The sequence below is a fragment of the Eptatretus burgeri genome, chromosome 10, assembly GCF_056783735.1.
Source record: "Eptatretus burgeri isolate ZD-2024b chromosome 10, Ebu_testis_v1, whole genome shotgun sequence".
In the NCBI taxonomy this organism is placed as follows: Eukaryota; Metazoa; Chordata; class Myxini; order Myxiniformes; family Myxinidae; genus Eptatretus; species Eptatretus burgeri.
This window is the reverse complement of record NC_140970.1, coordinates 71,690,397-71,717,576: the sequence shown is the minus strand read 5'-3', so window position 1 is coordinate 71,717,576 and position 27,180 is coordinate 71,690,397. Positions and strand designations below refer to the sequence as shown.

At 42.2% G+C, this 27,180-nt stretch overlaps 2 protein-coding genes across 6 annotated transcripts in view; one reads left to right on the top strand and one right to left on the bottom strand.

The window, feature by feature from the left end:
- The window catches only part of RBM22 (RNA binding motif protein 22), a 50,756-nt gene extending 33,142 nt beyond the window's left edge, over window positions 1-17,614 (top strand). For 4 of the 5 annotated variants that reach the window (XM_085898921.1, XM_085898919.1, XM_085898920.1 and 1 more), the window contains 9 exons: window positions 3,720-3,749; window positions 5,581-5,713; window positions 5,883-5,983; window positions 6,468-6,640; window positions 9,572-9,772; window positions 9,956-10,120; window positions 10,247-10,341; window positions 16,612-16,740; window positions 16,997-17,614. In XM_085898921.1, coding sequence (XP_085755047.1) covers window positions 3,720-3,749; window positions 5,581-5,713; window positions 5,883-5,983; window positions 6,468-6,640; window positions 9,572-9,772; window positions 9,956-10,120; window positions 10,247-10,341; window positions 16,612-16,740; window positions 16,997-17,124 — 1,155 coding nt within the window. In that variant the 3' untranslated portion in view covers window positions 17,125-17,614. The remainder of the gene's footprint in view (window positions 1-3,719; window positions 3,750-5,580; window positions 5,714-5,882; window positions 5,984-6,467; window positions 6,641-9,571; window positions 9,773-9,955; window positions 10,121-10,246; window positions 10,342-16,611; window positions 16,741-16,996) is intronic. The other variant, XM_085898924.1, reaches the window with a different exon arrangement.
- A 2,434-nt stretch (window positions 17,615-20,048) lies between these two features.
- The window catches only part of LOC147018847 (myozenin-2-like), a 98,290-nt gene continuing 91,158 nt past the window's right edge, over window positions 20,049-27,180 (bottom strand). Inside the window, exon 6 of the mRNA XM_085898925.1 lies at window positions 20,049-20,859. Within this exon, the coding sequence (XP_085755051.1) occupies window positions 20,613-20,859 (247 nt within the window). The 3' untranslated portion in view covers window positions 20,049-20,612. The remainder of the gene's footprint in view (window positions 20,860-27,180) is intronic.

Genomic DNA, 27,180 nt, shown 5'->3' with positions numbered 1-27,180 from the left:
CCACCATTCAGGTCCCGTAGGTGAGATAACTCTAAGTACATGTGTAGTTAGCCCCAAACCCGTTGTTTAGAGGGAATTTATGTAATTCATTCGGGCTGCGACGCTTTGAGTTAGGCGTTTTTCTGTTCTATCTTTATTTTGAATCAACCACCATAACCATCAAAACACCACCAAAAACCGTCCACCACCCTCACCTCTCTCCTTCTACGGCCATTCCCGCATCACCTTGAACACTGAGCGTCGGGCTGTCTTGGGCTCATTCAAGCGATATGCACCGAGTCGCGAGTGCAAATCGCGGCCTTTCCAAGGGAAAATTCGGATCAGGAACGCAACACGCCCACTTCTGATCTGTCCAATCAGCAAGCGCGGAGCGGCTTGGCCCCGCCTCCAGGCGCTTCCGTGTGAAATCGAAATATGCAAATTCTAGGATCAGGGGAGGTTCATGCCCACTTTTCCTCCGTCTAATGGGCGAGCGTGGCTCCGCCCCCGAGCTCATCCTGATCCGGAAATTTGCATATGGGTTCTCCTGCCGGCCTATAAAGCACCGAGCGCAAGGCGAATTGCAGAGAGTTTTGGGACAGAGTCAGTTTTGGGGGCAGAGAGTTTTGGCAGTCAAGTTGGGTTGGAGAGCGGAGTGGAGTCGGGAGGCGAAGGCGTCAAGGTGGTTTCTGCAGTCGGCTGAGGAGAATTGTGGGAGGAGGCCAAGGAGCTCGGGTCCGAGGCAGGGAAGGCGGCGGTCGGAGACGAGGTCGCGGTGGGATCGTTCGTCGCGGGACCCAAGCCAGCCAGCCATTCTCCTCCCCCAGGGCATCAACAATTTCCCCCTTTCCCCCACGCTGAGATAGTGCAAAAAGGGCGCCCCGTTCCCACCCCTCTCCAAGCGGTGCCAACGAAACCCGCGAAGTAGCACGAAGTCGGGGCACCGCCGGGCAGCCACATTTGCGGCTTGTCACGAGGACGCGGGTAGGACCCCCCCGGTCTCGCGGACCTGGCCGCTCCTGCAGGTCCCGCGAAAATATTGGCCTACAGGCCCGTCTGCCCCCTTGCCTATGAGGGTGGCTTCTTTCCTTTGCTTTTAAGTAAATGTGTGTCGGCACCGTTTGTGAAGTAAAACTGTATAAGTGTTGCCGTGTGTTCGCGTATTCGGTCGTAGCTCTGCATTGTTGTTTTTGTTTTAAATTGATATATGTGCATTCTGACTGTTTGACTGTATATGTGCGCTTTTCGTGGGCTGGGTAATAAATGTGCATTATGTTGAATTGTTCCCCGTTTCGCTGCGTCCTTTCCTTCGTTTGAATCTCCATCTTGCTTCACGTTAAGGGTTCGTAGTGGGCTTGATACGCCCGATAATTAATCGGAACCGTCGAGGCCGACGATAACACCGCTCGGTTATCCCGATAGCACGGAACGGACCGCTTAAGCGGTTCGTGTCCGGAGTCGACCTGCGGCGAGGTACGATCGCCCGGTTTACCATCCGCGTGGGTACTTAGGTAGGTCGAGTTTGGCGAACAACCCTATCCTACGCGGGTGGCCGATTGGCACGATCGTGGTGAGGTCGAAAGGCCCATCCGTGACTGGCTCTGGGCGATAGTTCCCGGAGGGTCACAACAGAATTGTCCGTCCGGTGGGTGAGGCGGCCGCCATTCGAGTCGAGCGGCCGATCGCACGCCGGCGGGCGCGAATTCGCAACAATACATATATATATATATATATATATATATATATATATATATATATATATATATATATATATATATATATATATATATATATATCGGGGAGTATTATGTGTCGTCCGTCCATCCGTCTGTCTGTCTGTCCGTCCGTTCCTGTCTGCACTCGAACTCCCAAAGTTTTAAACTTTCACGTTTCATATTTGGTACATAGGTACAGACTGTGGAGACGGTGTCTCGTGATATACATTCGTCATCTAAAGTGGTTGCCATGGCAACCAGGATGCTGTTTTCCATCCGTTCCCGTCCTCACGAACTCCCAAAGTTTTCAACTTTCACATTTCATATTTGGTTCATAGGTACAGACTGTGGAGACGGTGTGTCGCGACATACGTTCGTCATCTAAAGTCCTTGCCATGGCAACCAAGATGCTGTTTTCCATCCGTTTCTGTCCGCACTCTCACTCCAAAGTTTTCAACCTTCACGTTTCATATTTGGTACATATGTACAGACTGTGGAGATGGTGTGTTGCGACATACGTTCGTTATCTAAAGTTGTTGCCATTGCAACCAGGATGCTGTTTTCCATCCGTTCCTGTCCTCACTCTAACTCCCAAAGTTTTCAACTTGCACGTTTCATATTTGGTACATAGGTACAGACTGTGGAGACGGTGTGTCGCGACATACGTTCGTCATCTAAAGTCCTTGCCATGGCAACCAAGATGCTGTTTTCCATCCATTCCTGTCCGCACTCTAACTCCCAAAGTTTTCAACTTTCACATTTCATATCTGGTTTATAGGTACAGACTGTGGAGACGGTATGTCGCGACATACGTTCGTCATCTAAAGTGGTTGCCATGGCAACCAGGATGCTGTTTTCCACGTCGTAGCACAATTCTGTATATACCTTCTTGTTCGGGCGTATATTGTGCTCATTTGCGCTCTTGTTACTGATTACAATATACAAATACATATATTGCTTTAAAATTATTTGGATCAGACTTCACTGCAATGCTTTATAAAAAAAATATTAATTATAAGACGAGTCTTTTGAAAACGATAAATGTATAAACAGGCGAGCATTGGGTGGCTTTGACACCAACTCTGGTTTGTATCCCACTGATAGGCCGGATCTGCATCCAGACCTCAACCAAAATCTAATTGGCTTGTTCTTGTTACCTACCCACTCATCGACTAAGTTTTGTCATATCCCGTCCACAACCTTTTGAAATACCGTGAAATTCTCACATAAAATACCAATTATCGTTTTTGGCCATATCTCTCAATTGTGAAGAATCACTTTAAAAATTCCAGTATCCGGATCCGGATCTACACCAAAATCGAATCAATTAGTCCTTGCCACACACCCAACCTGTTGACCAAGTTTCGTCCGAATTCGTCCATCTTTTTGAGATATCCTGCTCACAAACAAACAAGCAGAGGTGAATACATACATAACCTGCATCCACCTTCGGTGGCAGAGGCAACAATGGGAGGATTTTAAGTTTATTCACCTTTTACTGGAGGCCGCCATATTGAATTTTTACATCTTATGTCTGTCTTACCACACCCACTGTAAGAAAATCTGATTGGTCGAGACAAGATTGATTTCTGCAAGGATACAATTCAAAACTCTCTTGTTTGTGCAACTTTTGTTCGTGGCAACAAGTGGATTTACATTCTATGAGCAAATATGAAGCAATGTACGGTTTCGTCTCTGGCATTGGGTCACAAAACTACACGATAAACGGTCAGGGCCACGACCTGTCTTTGTTAATTTAGAATGCCTGTACTACCATGTGGATTGCGAGATTTGGGTATGTTGTGTTACATTCACAACTTTACCATTGATATGAAATGTCCACAGCAGCTATTATAGTTTGACATGACTTTCTAGATGGGAATATCCCATTCGTTTATGGGCATTGGGGGGATTGTATTTCTGTCATGATCCGTGAGTTTATATTTTAATTGTTTTTTTTTTTTGTGCGGCTGTTGGTATTGTCATTTATCTTCATTTGGCTGATGACTTTGGTTTGCTTTTCAGACCAAGGAACGGTATGGAAAAGAATGCAAGGTGAGCTCTCCTGTTTCCCATCCTTTGATCCCAATAAATAAATTGCATCTTCCATTGCTGCAACATCCTATTTCGTGCTCGATGTAAGGAGGATTTAGAAATCGCCAAAAGAGCCACCGATCGGCCATTTGTTTGTCAAATTTGGTTGGAAGTTTGCAAGTGATGCGAATTGGGTCATTTCTTGGTTCATAAAAGTAAATTAAGGCTTATGCTTAGAGTTTCCACATAACCCTATTTATCTAAAACCATGATATTTTCTACCCTCGTTAACCCTCCCACCCGTCCTCCATCCACAATCCTACCTCCTTCCAAATTTCCAGTTTTTTCTGCCTGAGACTTTCCTTCTGTATCCATCTTGCACACCCCATGCATCCTCCACTACCCCTCATTGTTTGTCCAAGTCTCCCTCTATATTGTCCTTCAACCTCGCTATTGGTGCCCCACCCGCCCTCCTCTTCTCTCCTGTTCCTTCTGTCCTGTTATGTCCTGATCCGTTCAGTGTTGCTCTTCCATGAGCCTTGACTGTACACAAAAAAGCCTTTTTACAACAATTTGAAGCCTTTTTTTTCATGAATAATCACAATTTTTAGCTCGCCTGTTCGAAGAACAGAGAGCAATGGCGATACCTCTGGCGTGAGCGTCAGCATCAGTGTCAGCGTCAGCGTGAGCGTGAAAATGTTAAAATTTTTGGTGCAAGTTATTTTTTCCTTTCTAATGTTTTTATCGACCACACTATTTTTTTATACGCCCGATATATATATATATATATATATATATATATATATATATATATATATATATATATATATATATATATATATATATATATATATATACATACATATATATATCGGGGCGTAGGATGTGTCGTCCGTCCGTCCGTCCGTCTGTCTGTCTGTCTGTCTCCGTTCGTTCCTGTCCGCAGTCTAACTCCCAAAGTTTTAAACATTCACGTTTCATATTTGGTACATAGGTGTACAGACTGTGGAGACGGTGTCGTGATTTACGTTCGTCATCTAAAGTGGTTGCCATGGCAACCAGGATGCTGTTTTCCATCCGTTCCTGTCCGCACTCTAACTCCCAAAGTTTTCAACTTTCACGTTTCATATTTGGTACATAGGTACAAACTGTGGAGACGGTGTGTCGTGACATACGTTCGTCATCTAAAGTGGTTGCCATGGCAACCAGGATGCTGTTTTCCACGTTGTAGCACAATTCTGTATATACCTTCTTGTTCGGGTGTATATTGTGCTCACTTGCGCTCTTGTTACTGATTACAATATACAAATACATATATTGCTTTAAAATTATTTGGATCAGACTTCACTGCAATGCTTTATAAAAAAGATTAATTATTAGACGAGTCTTTTAAAAACGATAAATGTATAAACAGGCGAGCATTGGGTGGCTTTGACACCAACTCTGGTTTCAACTGTAATGAACTCGCTCATCAATTCCATCACATACGTGTTTGACGGTGAATACAAATTATGTGGTTTTAGCACCAATTGTTCCTTATTGAAATATTTAATTGTTTTATCTTCTTTTTAAACATTGATCGAAGGCTCACGATGGTGCTTGTACGCCATCACCAGCCTTTGTCAGATCATGCAGTTCAGACATTCGACATCAGTGTATTATTTTGTGAACTGCAAGATTTTTTGTAGACAATAGACAAACGCGTATGGGATTTTGACTTGGGTTCCCCACATCGTGAGCCAAGGGTTCAGATGGGAATACGATTTGGCTCATCCCATTGAGGCAGTATTACTATCATATGTACAGCTGTGATTCGAATCCCACGTGTGGTTGTGCTACTCCTCGTTCGTAGATATGCTGCCGACCATTTACCGTATTTCGATATTGTCCCGGTGCACGCATGCGCTACAAAAAGACTGAGATTTGTCAGACATGCAGCAAGCTCAAGAATGTTTGTCAGACATGTCTGCTGGACCTTGAGTATGGTGAGTGCATTTCAGGATCTCATCATGAAAGAGATGTATTGTTCCTTCACACGTCTTTGTTTTGAGCTATTCAATCCCGAAATGGCTTCATGCTTTGTGGGTAATAAGTACCATGATCCGTTGCATTTCTCCAATGTAGAATTGACAAAGCGCCGTAATTTCCCCTCAGGACTGCCTGTGCAAGTGCGTGACACTGGCCTGGTGCTGCGTGATGAGATCCCCAAGTCTGATGTCAATAAAGAATACTACACCCAGAATGCGGAGCGTGAGGTCTGTACTGTTTTGGGAAAACCGAGATTGAAAGTGATGTCCAACAGTCCATGATGCAGCATTTCCATGCCTACTCGCAAGGGCACCGGAAGTGTAGTGTGGGGGCGAGGGGTGGCTGGGGGGGGGGGGGTGGTAAGTGTCTCTCTAAAAATTTTTGTGGGGGTCAAGATTAGTTTGCGCCCTTTCCCCAAAAAAGGAGAGAGGGTGAGTGTGGTGGGGGAGGAGGGGAGGAGGTGAGAAGAAAGAAAGCGATTCAAATGGAAACTTTCTCAGAGGTAGCGAGAACAGAGAAAGGCATTATTTATAGAAGTTGAGGTTGTTTTTTAACAACAGAATGAGTGCCCTTCTCATGGTGAAAAGTGACCATTTTTTCACGAGGGGGAGGTTCCCTTTTTGCAATGAAAAAGTGCTATTTTCATGTTTTTTTGCTCAGCCCCCCAAATCCTGAAATACTTCCGACATGCCTGCTTTCCCACACCTATAGATTCGTAACTCTGACGGTACAATTCCCACTGGCGCATTGGGGAAAGCGCAGGCACCAAGTGATATGTTGCTGAAACTGGCACGCACTACACCCTACTACAAGCGCAATCGACCACACATTTGCTCCTTTTGGGTGAAGGGAGAGTGCAAGCGTGGAGAGGAGTGTCCCTACCGGTGAGAGAACTCAGAGCTTTACAAACACCTGCCCTCGTTTTGTGTTTATTGTCTTGCCAAAACGAAGTTTTGCAAGATATGTTAGTCAGCTTGTATGTTTTTTTTTTTTTGTCTGTAATCACGTATAAAAAATTCTGCAGAGCACAGTTGTCATCGGAAATTTTTGTAACTTCGCATATCAGAGGCCTATAGAGGTCCCTTTCAGTGCACAAAATTTTGAAGGTCAAGGTCAAAGGTCAAGGTCACTTTGGCGCAAATCAGGGGAGTCGACGAAACCCTTATTTTTTGAGTAATTTTGATCGGATCGTCTTCAAACTTCATGGGAATATAGTTCATCGTCTGGCGCTCAGCTGATTAATTTTTGGTGGCGATTGGCCTTGACCTTCATATGTTTTTTTTTTTTTTGGTGTGTAATCACGTATAAATCACTCTGCAGAGCACAGTTATCATTGGAAATTTTTGTAACTTCGCATATCAGAGGCCTATAGAGGTCCCTTTCAGCGCATAAAATTTTGAAGGTCAAGGTCAAAGGTCAAGGTCACTTTGTCGCAAATCAGGGGAGTCGGCGAAATCCTTATTTTTTGAGTAATTTTGATCGGATCGTCTTCAAACTTCATGGGAATATAGTTCATGGTCTGGCGCTCAGCTGATTAATTTTTGGTGGCGATTGGCCTTGACCTTCATGGTTAGCGCCTCAGGTCAAACATATTTGACCCCAAGGTCAAATTTTCAAGTTTTAGGAACCATATCGTGTAGTACCTCAAATTGAACACCTCGATGAGTGCTTTCTAGATATGTCAAGCTTGAGACGTTATGACGTCATTTGGTGACGTTATGAGGCAAAAGCATATTTTTCATGGTTACTCTGTAGAACGATTCTCATCGGAATCTCTCGTAGGCAGGTATTCCTCAAGGAGTCGCTCCTGGTGGATAGCAGCTCTGTTCACCTCAGTGTGACCTTAAAGAAGTCACACGTGGTCACCTTTTGGCAAGATACGGGTCATTGGTGATGTGATCACGATCATGGTGTCATTCCCAAAGGTTGGGTGCAGAGGGATTATAAAATCGAGTTTCAACTGCTTTTGTGATCTGTATTTGCATCGAGCTCAAATTGTGAGGTTGTTTCTCTCTCCAGTGGGAGATAAATGAGGGGAATTTACAACATGATCTAGTTACTTACGCAGATGTGCAGACTCTACCCATGTCCTTTTTTCTCTCAGTACTGTGCGGGGTAAGGTGTTTTATGAACTCTCCAGTCTATTTGTGTAAAGAAGAACTGCTGTTAGAATCTACTGCCATTTTTGGTGGGAGGGTCCCTATCTTGAAGGCTTGTGAGATTGATCATTACTTGTGAGTCACGAGTCCATTTTGTATGCCTGTATATCCCCCAAATCAACCTCATTCCACCATGGAGGGTTGTTTTCAGATGGCGTATGCTCATTTGCAATCAATCAACCAGGCATGCCAGACATTTGTCATTCAGGATTTTTAGCTTTATTGCCTTAAATTTAGTTCCTTCCCTCTCTCACCAAATATGGACGGAGGTTATGTTTTCTCAACCCTTTTTATCTGTTTGTCTGTATGTGAGCAAGATATCTCAAAAAGTTATTGACGGATTCAGACGAAACTTGGTGGACAGGTTGGGTGTGTGACAAGGACGAATATATTATATTACGGTGAAGATCTGGATCGTATCCGGATTTGAGAATTAAAAATTATTTTTAACTGGTTCTTCACCATTGCGGTACATGGCCAAAACGATATACTGCACAGCATGATATCTCAAAATGTTGTGGACGGATTGTGACAAAACTTGGTGGATGAGTTTGCTGGGTGACAAGAACAAGCCGATGTAGTTTTGGTGAAGGTCCGGATGCAGATCTGGCCTATCATTGGGATACAAAATGTAAAATGTTCAGTCTGGCGGAGGTAGGTGCTCTACCGAGTGCTGCTCCAGTTATAAAGTCAAATGGTCATGGTTTTTAACTTGATTATTAGGAATCATGAAAATATTTTTTATTGTTTATCATTTCCCAATACAACCCCTCTCCCTCTTGGTGTTCTCTTTCTGCTTTGCTTCACATGGCTTGTTTAATTGAAATGGTGTAATTATTTATTTTCATTGGTCATGCTATTATTGCCTGTGCAGGAGCTGACTTTGAATTCGCTCTTTTTTATTTTTTATTTTAAGTTCCCACTGGCATTTATCTTAATAACTACTGCGTGATGTTGTGTGTATGCAATGTAGGCTGGTGGTATGCTTGTGATGATTTGTCTGCAATTTATTTTCTTTTTTTTTGCATTTTGCAAACATTAGTGCGAAGTGAAGATGGAATTGAAAACAAACCAGAGTGCACTCCCCCTCTTCTCTTACGCTCTCATAATTTCACATCGGGCTAGCAGGATGGCTGAGAGGTGTGCAACCCTCACCTCTAAGCTGTCCATTCTGTGTTTGAATCCCGATCCATCTATAAACTGCCATCCCGGTGTTTCACAGGCAGGGTGATTTATCAATCTGAGTCCCATCCCTCGGATGGACATTAAAATGGGTGCCTCCTCTGCGGCATTAGTTTGTGGACGTTAAATAACCCACAGTGTCCTTTGCAAAGAGTAGGCGAGTTATCGCTGGCACCCTGAACAAATTCCAAATTACTCCCCTAACCTGCAGAGGGCATCAGTGGCATATCTGTGCTCTCAGCCAATGATGCTACGTGGCAGCTTTGTGCTGCAAACCAAAGGAAGACGATGCATATTTGTATGTTCTTTTTGTTTATTTGCCTTTGAGTTTATAAAAGTTCCTGTCATTCATTGTATGAAATACTGTTCAAATGAATAATGTGTTGGACTTGAAATTGTACCAAACGTAAACAAATCACTCTTTATAATACGAGCCATTATGTTGTATTGCTCTATACTCGATGTCTTGTGCAGCCACGAGAAGCCAACAGATCCAGATGACCCACTTGCTGATCAAAACATCAAAGATCGGTATTATGGCATCAATGACCCTGTTGCTGACAAGCTTCTTCGCCGTGCTGCCACCATGCCTCGCCTTGACCCACCTGAGGACAAGTCCATCACCACGCTCTATGTGGGCGGTCTTGATGACTATATTTCTGAGCAGGACATCAGGTGCTAAGCATTTGCTTCTCTGTTCCAGTTAGTTGTAATACTAAGCTGTGCTTGCAGACAGATTTATTGTGTCAGGTTAACTCTTGTGTACAGGCTGAGCAAATAGTTTCTTGGGGTGACTGGCTCTGTTTCTGTAAACAGCAACACTCTTCGTGCTCACTCTTGTCTATTTTTTTTCACCAGGAATCATTTCTACCAGTTTGGGGAGCTACGCAGTGTGTCAGTGGTCCCACGGCAGCAGTGTGCATTTGTTCAGTTCACACTCCGCACTGCGGCTGAGCAAGCCGCCGAGAAATCTTTCAACAAGCTGATCATTCGTGGGCGCCGGCTACATATCAAATGGGGCAGGTAAATCGACTCGTGCCAGAATGTTCTGCACGTGTTTTGAAAATGTCGTCTCCTGCTTATATACATGCAGTAACTTGCATTAAAATTTGAGGGAATTGCATTTCTCTTCCTCATGGTCTTCCTCAGGTCTCAAGGAGCGCCGAGGCCGCGAGATGAAGGTGCAGACCCTAACCTTACAGAAAGTGGCATCCGCATGGAGCCAGTGCCTGGTCTACCTGGAGGTAAGCAACATAAAGGATGACTTGGCTGCATTTGAATTATTATGCTTTGTAAAGGTCTTCTATCTTGGACAGTACACAATTTCAACTTATAATTGATTCAAATGTTGATGTGTGTGTGTGTGTGTGTGTGTGTGTGTGTGTGTGTGTGTGTGTGTGTGTGTGTGTGTGTGTGTGTGTGTGTGTGTGTGTGTGTGTGTGTGTGTGTGTGTGTGTGTGTGTGTGTTTTTTTTATATTTTTTTAAGAAAAAGACGCATCCAACCAAAAGGTAACTAGATATACTCTGCTAATTTAAATAATAAACAAGAGAGTTCCAAGAACACATTACCCCACACAGTTATTTCAATTTTACTCCATTAAAAAAAAAAAAATAGTTAAAATTGCAACCGTGTCTGAAGGGAGCGTTTTGTTTGGCATTTTTAATATGAAATAGACAAAGCCGAGAAACGAACAAAACCCATTAGAATTACTCTTTAGAATTACCCTTTATAACCCCTTAGAATTACCTTTTAGAACCCTTTGGAATTACCCTTAAGAATTACCATTTAGAACCCCTTAGAATTACCCTTAAGAACCCTTTGGAATTACCCTTTGGAACCCTTTAGAATTGCCATTTAGAATCCACTATTATTTCCATTTAGAACCCCTGAGAATTACCCTTTAGAATCCTTTATTATTTCCATTTAGAACCCCTGAGAATTACCCTTTAGAATCCTTTATTATTTCCATTTAGAACCCCTGAGAATTACCCTTTAGAATCCTTTATAATTACGCTATAGAACCCTTTGGAATTACCATTTGGAATTACTCTTTAGAATTAACTCCGCAGAATTACCCTTTAGAATTGTCCATTAGAACCCCTTGGAATTACCCTTTCGAACCCTTTAGAATTACCCTTTAGAATTAGCATTTAAAACCCCGTAGAATTACCCTTTAGAATTGCCTTTCAGAACCCCTTAGAATTACCCTTTAGAACCCCTTTGGAAATACCCTTTGGAATTACTCTTTGGAATTACCCTTTAGAATTACCCTTTAGAATTACCCCCTAGAATTACCCTTTAGAACCCTCTGGAATTACCCCTTAGAACCATCTAGAATTGCCCTTTAGAACCCTTTACAATTACCCTTAAGAACCCCTTCGGATTACCCTTTAGAACCCCTTAGAATTCCCCTTTAAAGCTTTTGAACCCCTTAGAATTACCCTTTAGCATTACCTATTATAACCCTTTATAATTATGTGATGGAACCCCTGAGAATTACCCTTTATAATTACACAATAGAACCCCTTCAAATACCCTTTAGAATTACCCTTTAGAACCCCTTAGAATTACCCTTCAGAATTACCTTTCAGAAACCCTTAGAATTACCCTTCAGAATTACCTTTCAGAACCCCATGGAATTACCCTTTGGAATTACCATTTCGAACCCCTTAGAATTTCCTTTTGGAATTACGCTATATAACCCATTAGAATTACCCGTTAGAACCCCTTTGAATTAACCCTTAGAATTACCCTTTAGAACCCCTTCAAATTACCCCTTAGAATTGCTCTTTCGAATTAACCTTGAGAACCATTTACAACTACACTTTAGAACCCTTTACAATTACCCTTAAGAACCCTTTACAATTACGCTTTAGAACCCTTTACAATTACCATTTAGAACCCTTTACAATTACACTTTAGAACCCTTTACAATTACACTTTAGAACCCTTTACAATTACACTTTAGAACCCTTTACAACAACACTTTAGAACCCTTTACAATTACCCTTTACAATTACACTTTAGAACCCTTTACAATTACCCTTGAGAACCCTTTACAATCTCCCTTTGGAACCTTGCAATACTACCCTTTGTAATTACCCATTAGAATTACCCTTGAGAGCAGTGATTCTCAACCAGGGGTAAATATACCCCCTGGGGGTAAAAATTTACATGGCAGGGGGGTAAATATATCATACCTGAAAATGAAGTATTCATACTGTAATACACAATACCTGGTCAGCCTGTTTTAGAAAAATTATGGCTGACATGGGCGTAGATCCTGGGGGGGGGGGATAGGGGGGATGCATTTGTCAACAAGTTATTGAACAGATCGAATCTCGCCCAGCAAAAAATTCTTTGCAACTTGATGAAATCTGTGATGTTGCTAATTTTTCACAAGTGCTTGTTTTTGTCTGGTATATATGTGGAAAAGACTGAAGGATGAATTTCTCTTCTGTGAAACTCTCCAACAAACCACAAAGGCTGCTGACATAATGCAGAAAATAGAAGTCTTCTTTGAAAGGAACAATCTCACATGGGACATAGTTGGTTCAATTTGTACTAATGGAGCCCCAGCCATGATAGGAGTTAGACCAGGCTTCACTGCACTTGTAAAACAAAAGGCACCCCATGTGATAACAATGCATTGTGTTATTCACAGATATGCATTAGCTGCGAAAACCCTTCCTGAAAATCTGAAAATGGTTTTGCAGAAAGTTATTGAGGCTGTTAATTTCATTCTTTTCCGAGCACTGAATCACCACTTGTTCAAAGCTTTTTGTGATGAGATGGACTCTGAGCATTCAATTATTCTGCTTCATACTGAGGTGAGGTGGCTCTCACGTGGACTTATTCTTAACCGAGTGTGGAGCTCCGTAATGAGGTAGAGATTTTTCTTCGTGACTGGGATTCAAAGCTGTGGGAAAAGTTTTCTGATTCAAAGTTCATCGCCTCTTGAGGGTACCTCTCAGATATATTTACCCATCTTAACCAAGTCAACAAACAACTCCAGGGAAAATCAGTAACCATCATTGAAGCAGGTGAAAAGATGAAAGCATTCCAGACAAAGCTGGATTTATGGGCACGAAGAGTTCATCAAAAAAATTGCAAATTTTCCAAACTTGGATGAGGCCATTAGAGGAGAACCTGGTGCGTTACCTGAAATAAATGAAGACATCACAGCACATTTGAACATCTTGAAGCATCACTTCACTGGCTACTTTCCAGAAGACATGATTCCAACAGAAAGATGGATATGAAGACCTTTTACCACTGTTCTGTCAGAAATGAGAGATGACAACCTTGCAAAAGAGGAGCTGATTGATCTTCAGTCCTCTGCTAGTCTTAAGGAAGAATTTGAAAGAGTTGGTGTTGATTTCTGGATGAAACTCACAGATTCATTCCCACTTCTTACTCAGCAAGCCTTTAAAGTGCTTGTTCCCTTTGTCACCACATATTTATGTAAATCAGGTTTCTCTACTTTAGCAGCAATGAAGACAAAAGCAAGGAACCGACTGAAAACCGATAATGCCATGAGGGTAGCGTTGTCATCAACAGATCCTTGAATAAAGAAACTGATTGACTGATTGAATCAGCAGAGTTCCCATTGATAATGCTTCTGGTATTTTTATTTGATCTTGTTTGATATAAGTGGACTTTATGTTTTTGTTTTTTTTTCCTTTCTCAAAGTTTATTTTGTGCAAAACCTTAATAATAAAGTTGTTCCATCTTCTTTTTTTCTGTGCCTCCTATGCCGGCTATGTATTTTTAACCTCCGCCATCGAAGATGGATGGAGGTTACTGTTTTCAACCCTGTCTGTTTGTTTGTTTGTTTGTTTGTGAACAGTATTACGGAAAAACTCCTCAACGGATTTCGACGAAACTTGGTGGGAGGATGAGATATGGTCCAAGGATCATGCCATTAGATTTTGGACTTGGTTCAAAGCCCAATATGGCCACTATGGCGGCCATTTTGAAAAAATATTAGAATTTTTGTTTTTGCATTTCTACATGTTTTAAGTGATTTCCAACCAAAAAAAAAATGTTGGAGAAAAAAAACCCCAGAAATTTTGCAACTTTTTTTTCAAAAAAATTTGGATTTTTTTTTTTTTTTTTTTGGCATTTCTACATGCGCATCGATCTAGTTTAGTTTATTCAATAGTGGTTCAGTCGAGTCTGATCTGTTTTGACCTACAATGAATAGGATATCAGGTTCACTTAAGTGACCCAGCAGTATTGGCGGCGGAGGATTTGCACTCTACCGAGTGCTCCCCCTCGAGTTTTGCATGGGAGTAAGAGGGTAAATGGCGAAATGCATAAAGCCGAGGGGGTAAATGACAGAGGAAAGGTTGAGAATCACAGCTTTAGAATTACCCTTTATAATTATATTTATGCTGTAGAGCCCCTTAGAATTACCCCTTAGAATTACCCCTTAGAATTACTCTTCAGAATTATGCCTTAGAATCACCCTTTAGAATTACCCCCTCGAGAATTACCCCTTAGAACCCCCCTTTAGAATTACCCCCTTTAGAATTACCCCCTAGAATTATCCTTTAGAATTACCCCTTAGAATTACCCCTTAGAATTACCCCTTAGAATTACCCCTTAGAATTACCATTTAGAATTATCCTTTCGAATTACCCTTTAGAATTCCCCCTTAGAATTACCCTTTAGAATTACCCCTTAGAATTACTCTTCAGAATTATAACTTAGAATTACCCCTTAGAATTACTCTTCAGAATTATGCCTTTGAATCACCCTTTAGAATTACCCCTTAGAATTACCCCTTTGAATTACCCCTTAGAATTACCCTTTAGAATTACCCCTTAGAATTATCCCTTAGAATCACCCTTTAGAACCCCTTAGAATCACCCTTTAGAATTACCATTTCGAACCCTTTAGAATTACCATTTCGAACCCTTTAGAAATAAACACGGTGGTTTTGTGAGATTCTTCTTCGTCATTTTGGACGGATGGACAAACGGATGGATGAATGGACGGACGGACAGAAGGAAACAGCTTCACCGCTTTTATATCCGAAAGTTTATAACTATTGAAGTTGTTGAGAAGCAGTTCTGAACAGCAACCTTGTACACCACTCCATTGAACCTTTATTTAAATTGAAGTCCTGCAAAACTGGAGGTTCTTGGAAGTATTATGACAGAGAATTTGTGTACTGCAGTCTTCAAGTGTAGTATTACATTTAAATGGAATAAAGATTGTAAAAGTCATGTAACTAAATTAATTCTATCCAAGTAGTGAGGTGTGTTCATATCCAAGGAGCTAGCTCGCGTTTGCCAATCCAGCCATCCCTTATCAACGGTTTCAGATGGAGTGTTTGCTTGAGTGCATAAGCCACTAGGTGAGCACTCTGCAAGAGACTTGGTAACTGAACACACCTCTGCAAAACTGAAGGTTCTTGAAAGTGTTATGAAGGTGATTTGTGTTACACAATTTTCAAATATATAATTCAACTTGTATAAGATTTAAAGAGGTTTAAAGGCTTATAATTAAAAAAAATACGGGTTTTACCACCATTTTACCCAGCGTCTATTACATCACCATATCAAACTCGTTACATGAGTTATTCGTGCCAGTTGTGTGTCCTTTATAACATCCTTAAAAACGATGTTTCGTTTTTGGAATGGCTTTCAATTTTGTTTGACTGCCAGGTAGGCAGAGTACAAAAATTGTCTCACTCCTGTCTGCACACGTGTGCTTGGGATGAATTATAAACCAAGGTACATTAAAACGACAGACTTGTCTTCTTATTCATGTTCTGATTCCTGTTCAAAACACAACAATCAATTTAAATAAGTTGTTCCTCAATCACAAACTGATGATCATAAACTGATAAGACGGACGGACGGACGGACATGAACTGATTGCTTAACCCAGCTTTTCGTTTCGCGTACATAGGGTAATAAGCAAGAGCAGACCTCGTCTCAGGTGACTTTTCACTCGTTTCCCAGTGATTGTGTACATGTGGGTTAAATAATAAAACGAGTACTATATGTGTTAAGTAGTAAACGGAGCAGAGCAGACCATCGATGATGCAATTTGATGTTTATTGCTCAAGGTTTGGCAAAATAAAAATGATCCTCAATTGACCTTGCACACCGGCACATGACCGGAAATGAACGGTCGCCTCAGGAATGAAAGCAGATCCGTGCCGAGACTCAGGGTTTATTGGCCTGAGGAAACTCGCTGCAAAGCAGGTCAAATGTTACCTGAGACCGGTTCTGCTCCTGCTTGTTTATTACTTCAATTAGCAGAGTCGATCTAGTTACTTATTTGGTTGGATGAGCCTTTATTCTTTTAAAAATGTATAATCCTAACCACCCCAATCTTATACAGTACTATATGTATGTATGTATGTCTGTGTAAATGCATGAGGCAGATATCTTGTGCAACTTGCAGTGTCCTAACATTTCACTGTACTGCCAGAATGCAATCTATGCTGTGCCAGAAACTCAATATAGCATGCCCTGCTTGTCCTAAATTCCTCAGCACTCCCCCCTCCTCCAACAAGCGAAGAAACACCACAGGCAAACTATTTCAACCTGCCACCTTCCGGACCACCCCCTCTCATGGGCATGCATCTCCCACCTCCCCCTGGCATCGGACCACCGCCACCTGGTAAAATCTTCCAAAGCTGAATGAGTGCTTCTTTCTCTTCAACAAATATCAGTTTTGTTATAAACTTGGATTACCTTTCTTGGGGGGGACAGTGGGTGAGGACCCTGTAGGTTATTTAATTTGATGAGAAATGCATTGCCAAAGTGTTTTTGATTGGAATTGCCCAGATGTGTTGTACAACCTTGTATGATGTAGATGCGATATACCTCAATTGCTGACATCACTTACCTTGCTTGACTCTTGCTTTTGTCCACAGGTTTTGTCCCTACGACTTTCCCTCCACCTCTCCCCCCACCGCCATTCATCCGTGGTCCTTCTCCTGTCCACTACCCCTCTCAAGACCCCCATCGGATGGGCACGCACATGGGCAAACTCCAGATGTGACCCTTGTTGCCTCGAGGACCTGTAGCATAAACTTGCTTTGCATCATTTGTTCATAGATTTTTGCCAAAGCACATGGATTTTGGTGAAGAGATTGCAAATTTCTCCTCAATTCATTTTATGGAGAAAGGCTTGTGTATTTCACAAACATAGTCCTTTCTTTATAAGGACGGATACATTTATGGTCATGTCTAATGGCCATGTAATTGTTTTTTTTTAATCCCTATTTGTTATTTTTTTATTTTTATCTTTTCCTTTCTCCAAAGTAAATACTGGTTGTTGTCTGAGATTCCAAATTTGATTGTCTGTGTCTGTTATCCTCCTGATGCTTGTTTGATAAAATAACTGAACTGGAAAGACTTTTTTTTGTCTCAATAACTGGTTCTCCACGTAACTTGCCACTTTTATCAACGAGAGTTATTTGACAAAAGTTAGCTTCAATGATGTTTGTGTATATATTGTATATACGGAGTAAAGCCATTTTTGGGGCAAATTCCACCTATCTCTTGCATTGGGTGGAGTTACCATATGGGATGCAAGGCAGTGGAATACTCCACACCTGGTTGTCTTTGGCCTTTAGATTTTCAAGTGAAAACTTTTGCATTGAAAAGTAGCTTACGATGTACTTTGGCCTCAAGTTTAAATGGGAAATTGGAGTGGGGTGAAGGGGTGGGGTTTGGATTCCTCCTGTTTCTCATTCGTATCAACATTAAGCTCATGGTACTTGCCTTCAAGCCTTAGCGGAATGACAAAGTAGTTCAAAGCATAGCATTTAAATTCACATCTTTGTAAGATGGTTTGGGACGGTTGCACGTGACGTCACTTTCTGATTTTGCATGCGGCACTAAACCTGCAGCCTCCATGTTGATGGTCTACACTACATAGTTCACAATAGCTTCTAATGTAAGTTGGCGCTATTCCAAGTGAAAATGCTTGTCTCTTTCCCTGTATTTGAGTGTATAAACCATACATTTTGAGAGGAGGAAGGGGGTCATTCTTTCGTTTTCCAGCAATAATCACGCACAAGGGCTTTCGGACTGAGGAGTTGTGAAAATGGCGATCAAAATGGCTCGCCAATATTTTCAAAGCTGACCTCGTTGAAGCTAAGAAAGGTAGTTGTGTTTGCAGCGATCACTTCATCAGCGGTTAGTATTTTGCTTGAGTTAATTGATCAAAAATCAACTTTCAACTCCTCTGATTTCTGTCACGTAGTTGTTCACATCAGCCCGTTTCTCTGCAATCTGTTGTTCACCGCAAACCCCTTACTACTCGTGTGTCACTGCATTTATTTTTAGCCCGTCCACACGCAGCGGGAGACAGGGTTTTGCCATTGTGTGTGTGTGTGCGTGTGCGTGCATGCATGTGTTTGTCAGTCGGTGTTTCTGTCCACGCCATGACTCAAAACCATTTGAGCTTTTGTAATCAAATTTTTAACATGGCTTTATTATGAGAATATGGAGAAAAAAATAATACATTTTACATATTTTTTTTGAGCTGTTCTTTTTGTCACGTTTATTCGAGTACAAAGCAGACGCTGATGAGCTTTGCACTTTGAGATACTTTCTCGTTGAGTTCTGTATTTTCATGATATATCAATTGATTTTCATCACACCTCTCTGCTCATATGCCTGGTGTTGGCTTAATGGTTAGAGTAGTGGGCTTGGGATCCGAGGGTCCTGAGTTCAAATCCCGCTCAGCTGTTGAATTAATACCAGGTAGGGTTAACTCGGCCTGTCATCCTTCCGAGGTCAGCAAAACGAGTGCCAGCATGCCGGTATACTGTGCCGGAGTGGCGACCCGTCCAGGATTGTGCCTAATTGCCAAGGAGACTACTTAAGCAGCACCAACGCTCTGCACAGAGTATGGTCCCAATCTCCTTCTCCTCTCTGCTCATGCACACTTCATTTATGAAAGTTGGCATTATCAGTTTATAAGAGCATTGTTTCACTAATGTTGTTATCACCAATTAATTTATTATAAAGCCCAAGCGTGTTTATATTATGCTCTTTTGTTGGATGCAATTGGTGTATTTTTTTTGCTTTTAAAATTGGGAGACGATATATTCATATACTCGAAGTGGGGTGAACAGCAATTGGCAAAGTGGATGAAGTTTGGAGAGGTGTATTGTCTTGGAAATTGAGACGCAGACCTTTTGGATGTTAATCCTTCATTCCGCGTGTTAGAGCAAAATGGCTCCACCAGCAAGGCTCGTCCGTCCGTCTAGAAATAACATTTATATATGTATTGCTGTTAATTTTCCGAATCAATTCACATGTTATAATCCATAATGTCCGTTTTGTGTAATCATGGCACTGTATTATTCATTTTCAAATTAATTTTATAAACTGTGCAGTAAGTGGGTTGTTCGAACCCAATAAATAAATATATCTTAACAAATTCTGTGGATCATTTTTCAATCCAATATCTATCTATTCCATGTTTGTCAGGGTCCCCTGGATCATGTCTCAGTCTGTTTCATTTATATAGTCGTCCTATCATATATAATTTGTATTCATATATCTATATAATCACCTGTTTCATGCCATAGTTTGATGCTATCAGCTGCAAAGTTCGCTTTCTTCAAGCTTTATGGAACAATGCCTTCACAAAAAGTAATCTGTCTAATTATATATCTATGCCTTGCATCTGCCGGCAAGTCATCAAAATACTTTGAATACACCATCGCAAGAATGCAGATGTGGGCCACTCTAACAGATAAGTATACATCAACATGGCGGACACGCATTTGTTTGAACTGATAATGCACGGTGACGCCACGTGATCGCAACCCTCCGATTTGACCAGTTCAGGGGACAGGTGTCAATGCATTTAGCTAATTTCGCTGGACAAGCATTTTGTGTACTTTATATAGAAAAAATTGTTGTGTAATGTAAGTTGAAAAAAGGGAGTTGGAGTTGAGCAACCTGAACATTTTGCTTAAAGCATCATTTATTCTAATTTTCTTTGTACAAGAATAATGTAAGAATAACATAAGCCATGTTCTCCAAAGCGCTTTTATCGACATTTAGGAACACCATCACCATTAAACAGTTCTCTTTAGCCCCATCCTCAACATGATGGATTTTTAAAATTGCACTATGTTTAATTCTCAAGAAGCTGAAACGTATTCACACAACCCCCCCACCCCCTTTGCCCTTGCAGCTCGCAGTGAATGAAGCTGTATCTGTTTTCCATTCGCAGTATTAGGTTTAATACACATGCGTTTCTCAGTAATTGTGGCAAAACACTGTGCCCCCCCCCAACCCCCTGTCGCAAATCTAAAAAGGCTCACTGTGCAAATGTAGTTTTGCCATGTCAAAGTGAGTCTTACTTTTCCTTACTTGCATCGTCTTTTTATTCCATACTGTTTTCCATTATTAGCCCTGCATTTTGCAGAAAAAGAATTCATAATGATGATAAATGCCATTCTGCTTTTGCATGCTTATCCACAACTGTACCAGCTTAACCTACTTAAGGTCATTGGTGGTCATTCACAAGTCCACTGACTCCTGGGTTTCGGGAGATGAGCCAGCATTTTCAGCAATTCCGAGCTCGGCGAGGCTAAGGTATGGGCCGTTGGCCACATCCCATCCCTGCGTAATGCGGTTGAAGTTGGGCCTTGCAAGTAGTCCTGTTGGTGTTCCGGTGTCTGTTGTCACCGACGGAACCTCCAACTTTGGCGCCTTGAAAGTGAAGAGCTTGGACGCCCTTTCAAATCCACCAAATGGAACAGCAAGCCTGGATCATGCCAAACAAATGATAAAGGTGATTTCCCCCCACCCCCCAACCCCACCTATTCTCGTGAAGTGATGAGTTTCATGTTTTGCTCATTACTAAATACTGTTTGGCTTTGCCTTGGTAGATATGGCACTGAAAAAGTCTGCTTTTGAAATGTTTTGTGTGCTTTCTAGAGGGTATTATTATTGTGTATTAAACCTGTGTTTATTTTAAATGTACACTTGATCCAGCATCCTTCAGTTATTGTTTTCTGAAGACAAGGTCACCCCCCCTCCATCCCCTCTCCCCCACCCCAACGCCCCTTCTCACAGTGATCCAAACCTCCACTTAATATAAAGTATGCATTGAAGTTGGACTTCCATTATTACTTCCGCCACCGAAGGTGAAGGTGGTTATGTTTTCACCCCTTTCCCTCTGTTTGTGTACAGAATATCTCAGAAACTTGTAGACAGGTTCAGTGTGTGACAAGGATGAACTGATTAGATTTTGGTGAAGATCTGTATCCAGATTCACCCACTATAATTTTTTAAGTGATTCTTCACCATTGAGAGATAGGGCCAAAAACGATATACAGCACGATATCTCAAAAAGTAGTGGACGTATTCGGATGAAACTTGGTGGACAGATTGGCTGTGTGACAAGAAAAAATTGCTTCAATTTTGGTGAAGATCCGAATCCGGATCTGACTACAAGAGATTTTTGAGTGATTCTTCACCATTGAGAGATAGGGCCAAACACGATATAGTACTGTATAGCATGATATTTCAAAATTGTATTGGGCCCGATATGTTCTCGTGGATCAGGCATGACGTGGTGGAGGTATGTGCTCTACCGAGTGCCCTTCTTGTTTGATATCGTACTTGCAGGGTGTTATTCAAGCTGAGGATAAACTGTTTCCCACAACAGAGCAGAAATATATCAGGGTATAGGTAACTATTTTGAGATTTATCTTTGTGGAGAATTTTGATGAGCAATTCATACCAGCCTTGCATATGCACGGTTGTTCGTAGAAAGTTGAAATAAAATGTAACATGTGACGAACCAGAAATATTTGTAAACTGCCGCACAGCTATACATGGGAAACTGGTAGTTCAATGATGAATCTTAAACTGTGAACCTCCACCTCCCACTCCAATATTACACAGATGCTGATCATTGGGTTGCTATGCACTTGGTCATCTATTGTTCATGTACGTTTTAAAAAGGCATTTCTAAAATGTTACGTATCAACAGACAGGTTTCACATTTGCATAAATCTACTCTACCGGTCTACAGTTTTAGTACACCCACATTTTTTCCAGTTTTTACTGAAATTTAAGCAGTTTAATGTTTCAATGTACTCTGAAATTAAAGCATAGAACACATACACAATTGCAGATAAAAAAATAAATCATGCAATCGTTTTGTTGAACAAAATTTAATCTAAATTTTGGACTCATCAAAGTAGCCACCTTTTGCAGATATAACAGCCGAACATACTCGTGGCATTCTTTCTGCAATGGAAATCAAATATTGTTCGGAAAGTTCTTCCCAACACTGTTGCAGAAGTTCCCACAAATGTGTTGTACTTGTTGGTTGCTTTGCTTTTCACCCTTCTGTGCAGTTCATCCCAAACCAGCTCAATGGGGTTTAAGTCTGGAGACTGTGCTGGCCATTCCATGATTTGAAGCCTACAGTCTTGTTCTTTTCTTCTGAGGTAGTTCTGACATAGCCTGGAGGTATGTTTTGGTTCATCTTGCTTTTGTTTTAAACCCTGACCAACTAGGCGTAGACCAGAGTGTATTGCATCGTGCTGCAAAATGCTGTGGTAGCCCTTTTGGTTCAGGGTGCCAGTCACTCTGTGCAAGTCATCCACTCTGGATCCAGCATAAGAGCCTCAGATCATCACGCTTCCTCCTCCATGTTTGACAGTTGGTATCACACAATGAGGAACCATCCTTTCGCCTACTCGAATTTTTTTTCGTACAAAAACCCTGCATGATGAACCGAAGATTTCAAATTTTGATTCATCGGTCCATAAGACCTTCCAGTTTTCAGTAGTCCACTGGTGGTGCTTCATGGCCCAGGCAAGCCTCTTTTTCTTATTTTGCCATCTTAGCAATGGCTTTCTTACTGCCACTCGACCTGTCAAACCTGCAGCTCAAAGTTTTCTTTTCACAGTTGAAACTGAGACTTCCTTACTTCGACCAGTGTTAAAGCTGTGCTTGAAGCTGCTGTCCTGTGAGCCACCTATCACGCAAGCTGTTGACTCTCAGAAACTTGTCTTCTGATTGTGTTGTGGCTTTGGATCTGCCAGACCTCTTCCTGTCAGAGTTTCCTCCAGTTTCCAAGTGCCTTTTGATGGTGGAGGAAACTGTACTCACTGATACCTTGGCTTCTTTGCAATTTCTCCAAAGGAAAGACCTCCACTCTTCAGGGTTACTAGACGACCCGTGAACCCGTTGGGTTCCCCTTGTGACAGCGGTTGACGGAAAAAAAAAGACACAATTTTATTATTATTTCGTGGTGAAACTTTAACTTGAAGAAAATTTGAGCATTTACCTTCAGGAGTCATCGTTCAACGAAGCACGCGTCTAAACACAATTTTATTTATTAACGAACATGGAAATATTAGATCAAAATGGCGGTTTCTTTTGTGCTTAAAAATAAATCGTTCTTTGTCTATACTGAATGTTTGAGATTTTAAAATAAATCATTTCAACAAAAATAACAAGATAGCTCCAGCGAACTATACCGCTGAGGTTGTTTGCATTGATCAAATACTTCAGAGTACTTGACTGTATCGGGAATTGATTTTTTAAATAATTTTTTCGTTGCCCGATTTGAACGAAACTTGATACTACACATCGAAGGAGAATGGTGAGTAAGATGGCCCGAAAATTTTTGTGCTATTGTGTACCGTTTTGGCTGTATTTCAGGAACATATATACAGTACATACATACAAGATGAGAGTTTTAGTAATATATCGATAAATAATGGTGTGTCTGTCTTCCTTTGTTAATTGTCTTTTTCTCACCATTATGATCACAATATACTACTTCCTGCAGCGCAATATTGTCCAAATAATGCTTCCGAGGGTGTCGCAACACAATCTGTTCCAACACTGCTTTTATACAGACAGAGGGTTTGTAACTAATCAACAAAAGTTGGGACACCTGTAGGAATTGTTTGCATCAGCTTTCGAGGCTTAATTTACTTCCATTGCTGCAGAACAGCTGCAGTTGCTAACCCATTACTTGTTCCCTGAAAAGGGCCATTTTTAACAACTCTGAAATTTACATTATTTTTCAGTTTTTGGTAACCTAACCTTTTTTTTTAACCTCTGGCAGTTTACCACTTAGCTTTGTACCATTTCAGGTTATTCAGCAGTAAACACCAACTGCTAGGTTGAAGGATAAAATGGAGATGGACAAATAAGGGAAGTGGGGGAGGGGGGAGAGGGGTAGGGTAGGATGCACAGGAGGGACAACATTGATACAGAAACAAAGTCTCAGGAATGAAGAACTGGAAATTTTGAAGGAGGTGTGCTTGGATGTGGAAGGGTTAAAGGGGGAAGAAGAGATCATGGTTTTTGATGGGAGATGATCTGAGTTGGTGGTGAAGAGCTGTCTTGATATGAAGACCTGGAGAGAAGAATGAGATTGAAGAGAATGTGGAAGTTGATTCCACAGGTGGGGAAAAAAAGAGTAACAAATGTGTGGAAGTGACCATTGATTCTGGTCAATTTGGTTTCACCAGAAGGGGGTTGATAGCTACTGTGTGCAGCCTGTGGCTGCTGGTTACAAAATTTTTGGTGGCACGATTGTGCCGCTGATGCAGTGCCCTCTATTACCAGTACACTGGTACTCATTTCACTGACCTTCAAAAGATGACAAGTTGAGTCAACCCCACCTGGTGTTAATTCAACAGTTTACAGGGTCTCAAACTCAAGACCCAAAGATATCAAGCCAGCCACCGTAACTGTTAATCCAACACCAGGCTTCAGGGGTTGATGATGAACCACATGCACCTTGCACAAACCTGTGGGTGGGGGCAAAGTATGGAAAGAGCATACGATGCAAGACCAGAAATGAGGCGGTAGAAGAGAGAGAGACTACCGATCTGTCTGCGATGGGAAAGTGCTCAGCCCATAGACTCAGCTTCAACATGGGAGATTCCAATAATCTTGAAGGCCTTGGTTTTCAGGGTGTCAAGCTGAACAAGATGTGAGGCAGGGGAGCCAGCGCAGAGGAGAGAGCAGCAATCCATCACACTGTGGATGAAGGCCTTGTAGGTGGATAGGAGTTGAGGTCACAATGAAGGACTTTGTACGACGGAGGATGCCCAGTCGGCGACGAGTTTTGGAGGTGGTCCTGCTCCACTTGGCAGTCCTACAATTAATACTTCTGCTTCCTCTTCTGTGCATGTAAAGGTGAGGTTATTCCTTTTGCTTTTCCTTTTCTATTTATCCCTGTGGTACTGGTTACAGCAACCCCCCAAAATGTTTGTTTAAACATTTCTGTGTTAACCTACAGTGATGAGATGATTTTTATAAAGTTACAAAATGTGTTTGTGGCAACCGAGAAGTAAAAATGCAATTTGTAGTGTTTGATTGAGTTGGGTCAAGTTGGTTATCGCATTTAAAATATTGTTATGGTTGTGGGGGTAGATGGAAGTATTTAATCGGGAATTTAGCATTGTGTAGAGTTGCTTGGTCCATAGATGAGTAGAAAGCATTTCGATGGAACTATGTTAGGGAATCTGTGAGCTTAAGTGTTACGTGTCACCACACGAGGGGTGGTGTGGTGTTAATTAGCCTTGGGAGTAAGAAAAAGTTCCCCAGTGTGATTGCCCTCTGTGATTTTTGTCGATGTTTTTATATTCCAAGCCAGGCAATAAAGGTGGAAAACACGTCCCTAAAACCACAACAAATGGGCAGAAAGCCCTGCCTTCCCGGGTTTGGGGCGAGCAGACCACACCCCGGAGGCAGAGGAGATAGAGCGGGAAAAAGAAGCACACGAGAGAGGTGGTGGATCTGGAGAGAGATCGGTGTGAATGAGGTCAAGGGCAAGCAGGCTTGTGCACTTGTGGATTGTGGAAGGCTTCCGTCTGGATAGAATGGGAGATCGGCAGAGTGCACACATGGGGTCGGTGTGAGGACTGCACGAGGCAGATAGCCTTCGTGTGGAAAGCTGCTTTCGGATTGTCTGGCGTACATCTGCCCTGCCACGAGAGAAGTAGCAGCGTCATTTGCGCGTGTGTGCACGTGCTGGTGGAAGCGCCCCCCCCCCCATTCCAAGTTCGATAAGGACCAGGTCTGGGCCAAGCTGAGTACCAGTATACTTAAAAAGGGGGGGGGTATTTTTATTTTGGTCACCCTTTGTATTTGTGTCTGTGTGCGAGGCCTCGATTGAAAGTTATTTATTTCATATTGTTACGGTTGAGGAAATTCGCATTACACCATAAAGAGTCCTCAGGTGAGATTTCTCGGTAAGTCCATGTGTAGTTAGCCCACACCCGTTGTAAAGAGGGAATATGTGTGATTCATCTGGGCTGCGACGCTTTGAGTTAGCCATTTTTTCTGTCTATTATTATTTTCAACCATTAAGCCGCTAACAATGCAAACAGCTACTACCTTTACCTTCACAACTCCATCCCGCAAACATCGCTTCACCGCCATTCCCAAACGACACCATAACCATCAAACCACCACCGAAAACCCTCCACCACCTTCGCCTTTCTCCTTCACAACCAACAACCGCACCACCTCTGAACACTGAACGTCGGGCTGTCTAGGGCCCGTTCGTCCATTGGTGCCAAACGCACCGAGCCGCGAGCACGAATGGCGGCCTTTCCGAGTGGAAAATTCGGATCCAAAATGCTTCACGCCCACTTCCCCTCCATCCAATGGGCGAACGCGAGGCGGCTTGGCCCCACCTCCAAGCGCGTGTATGTGAAGTCCGTTTCTGCAAATATGTGGATCCAGGGAGGTTCATGCCCTTTTTGCCCGAACAATGGCTGAGCAGAGGGTGGCGTGGCCGCGCCTCCAATCGCGTTTTGATCCGCATATTTGCATATCGGCTCCTGAGACCTATAAAGAGACGAGTGCAAGGCGACTTGCGAGGAGAGTGTGGAACTGGTGGAGCTAAGCGCGAGTTGGGAGAAGAGCGGGGCAGAGCAGAGTGGAACTGGCAGGAGAGTGTGGAACTGGTGGAGCAAAGCGTGATTTGGGAGCGTGAGTTGGGAGAAGAGCAGGGCAGAGCTGAGTGGAACTGAGAGAGGGGGAGTCGAGCTTGGAGAGAAGTTGGAAGAGTTGCAGGGAAGACGGCGTTGAGGTTGCG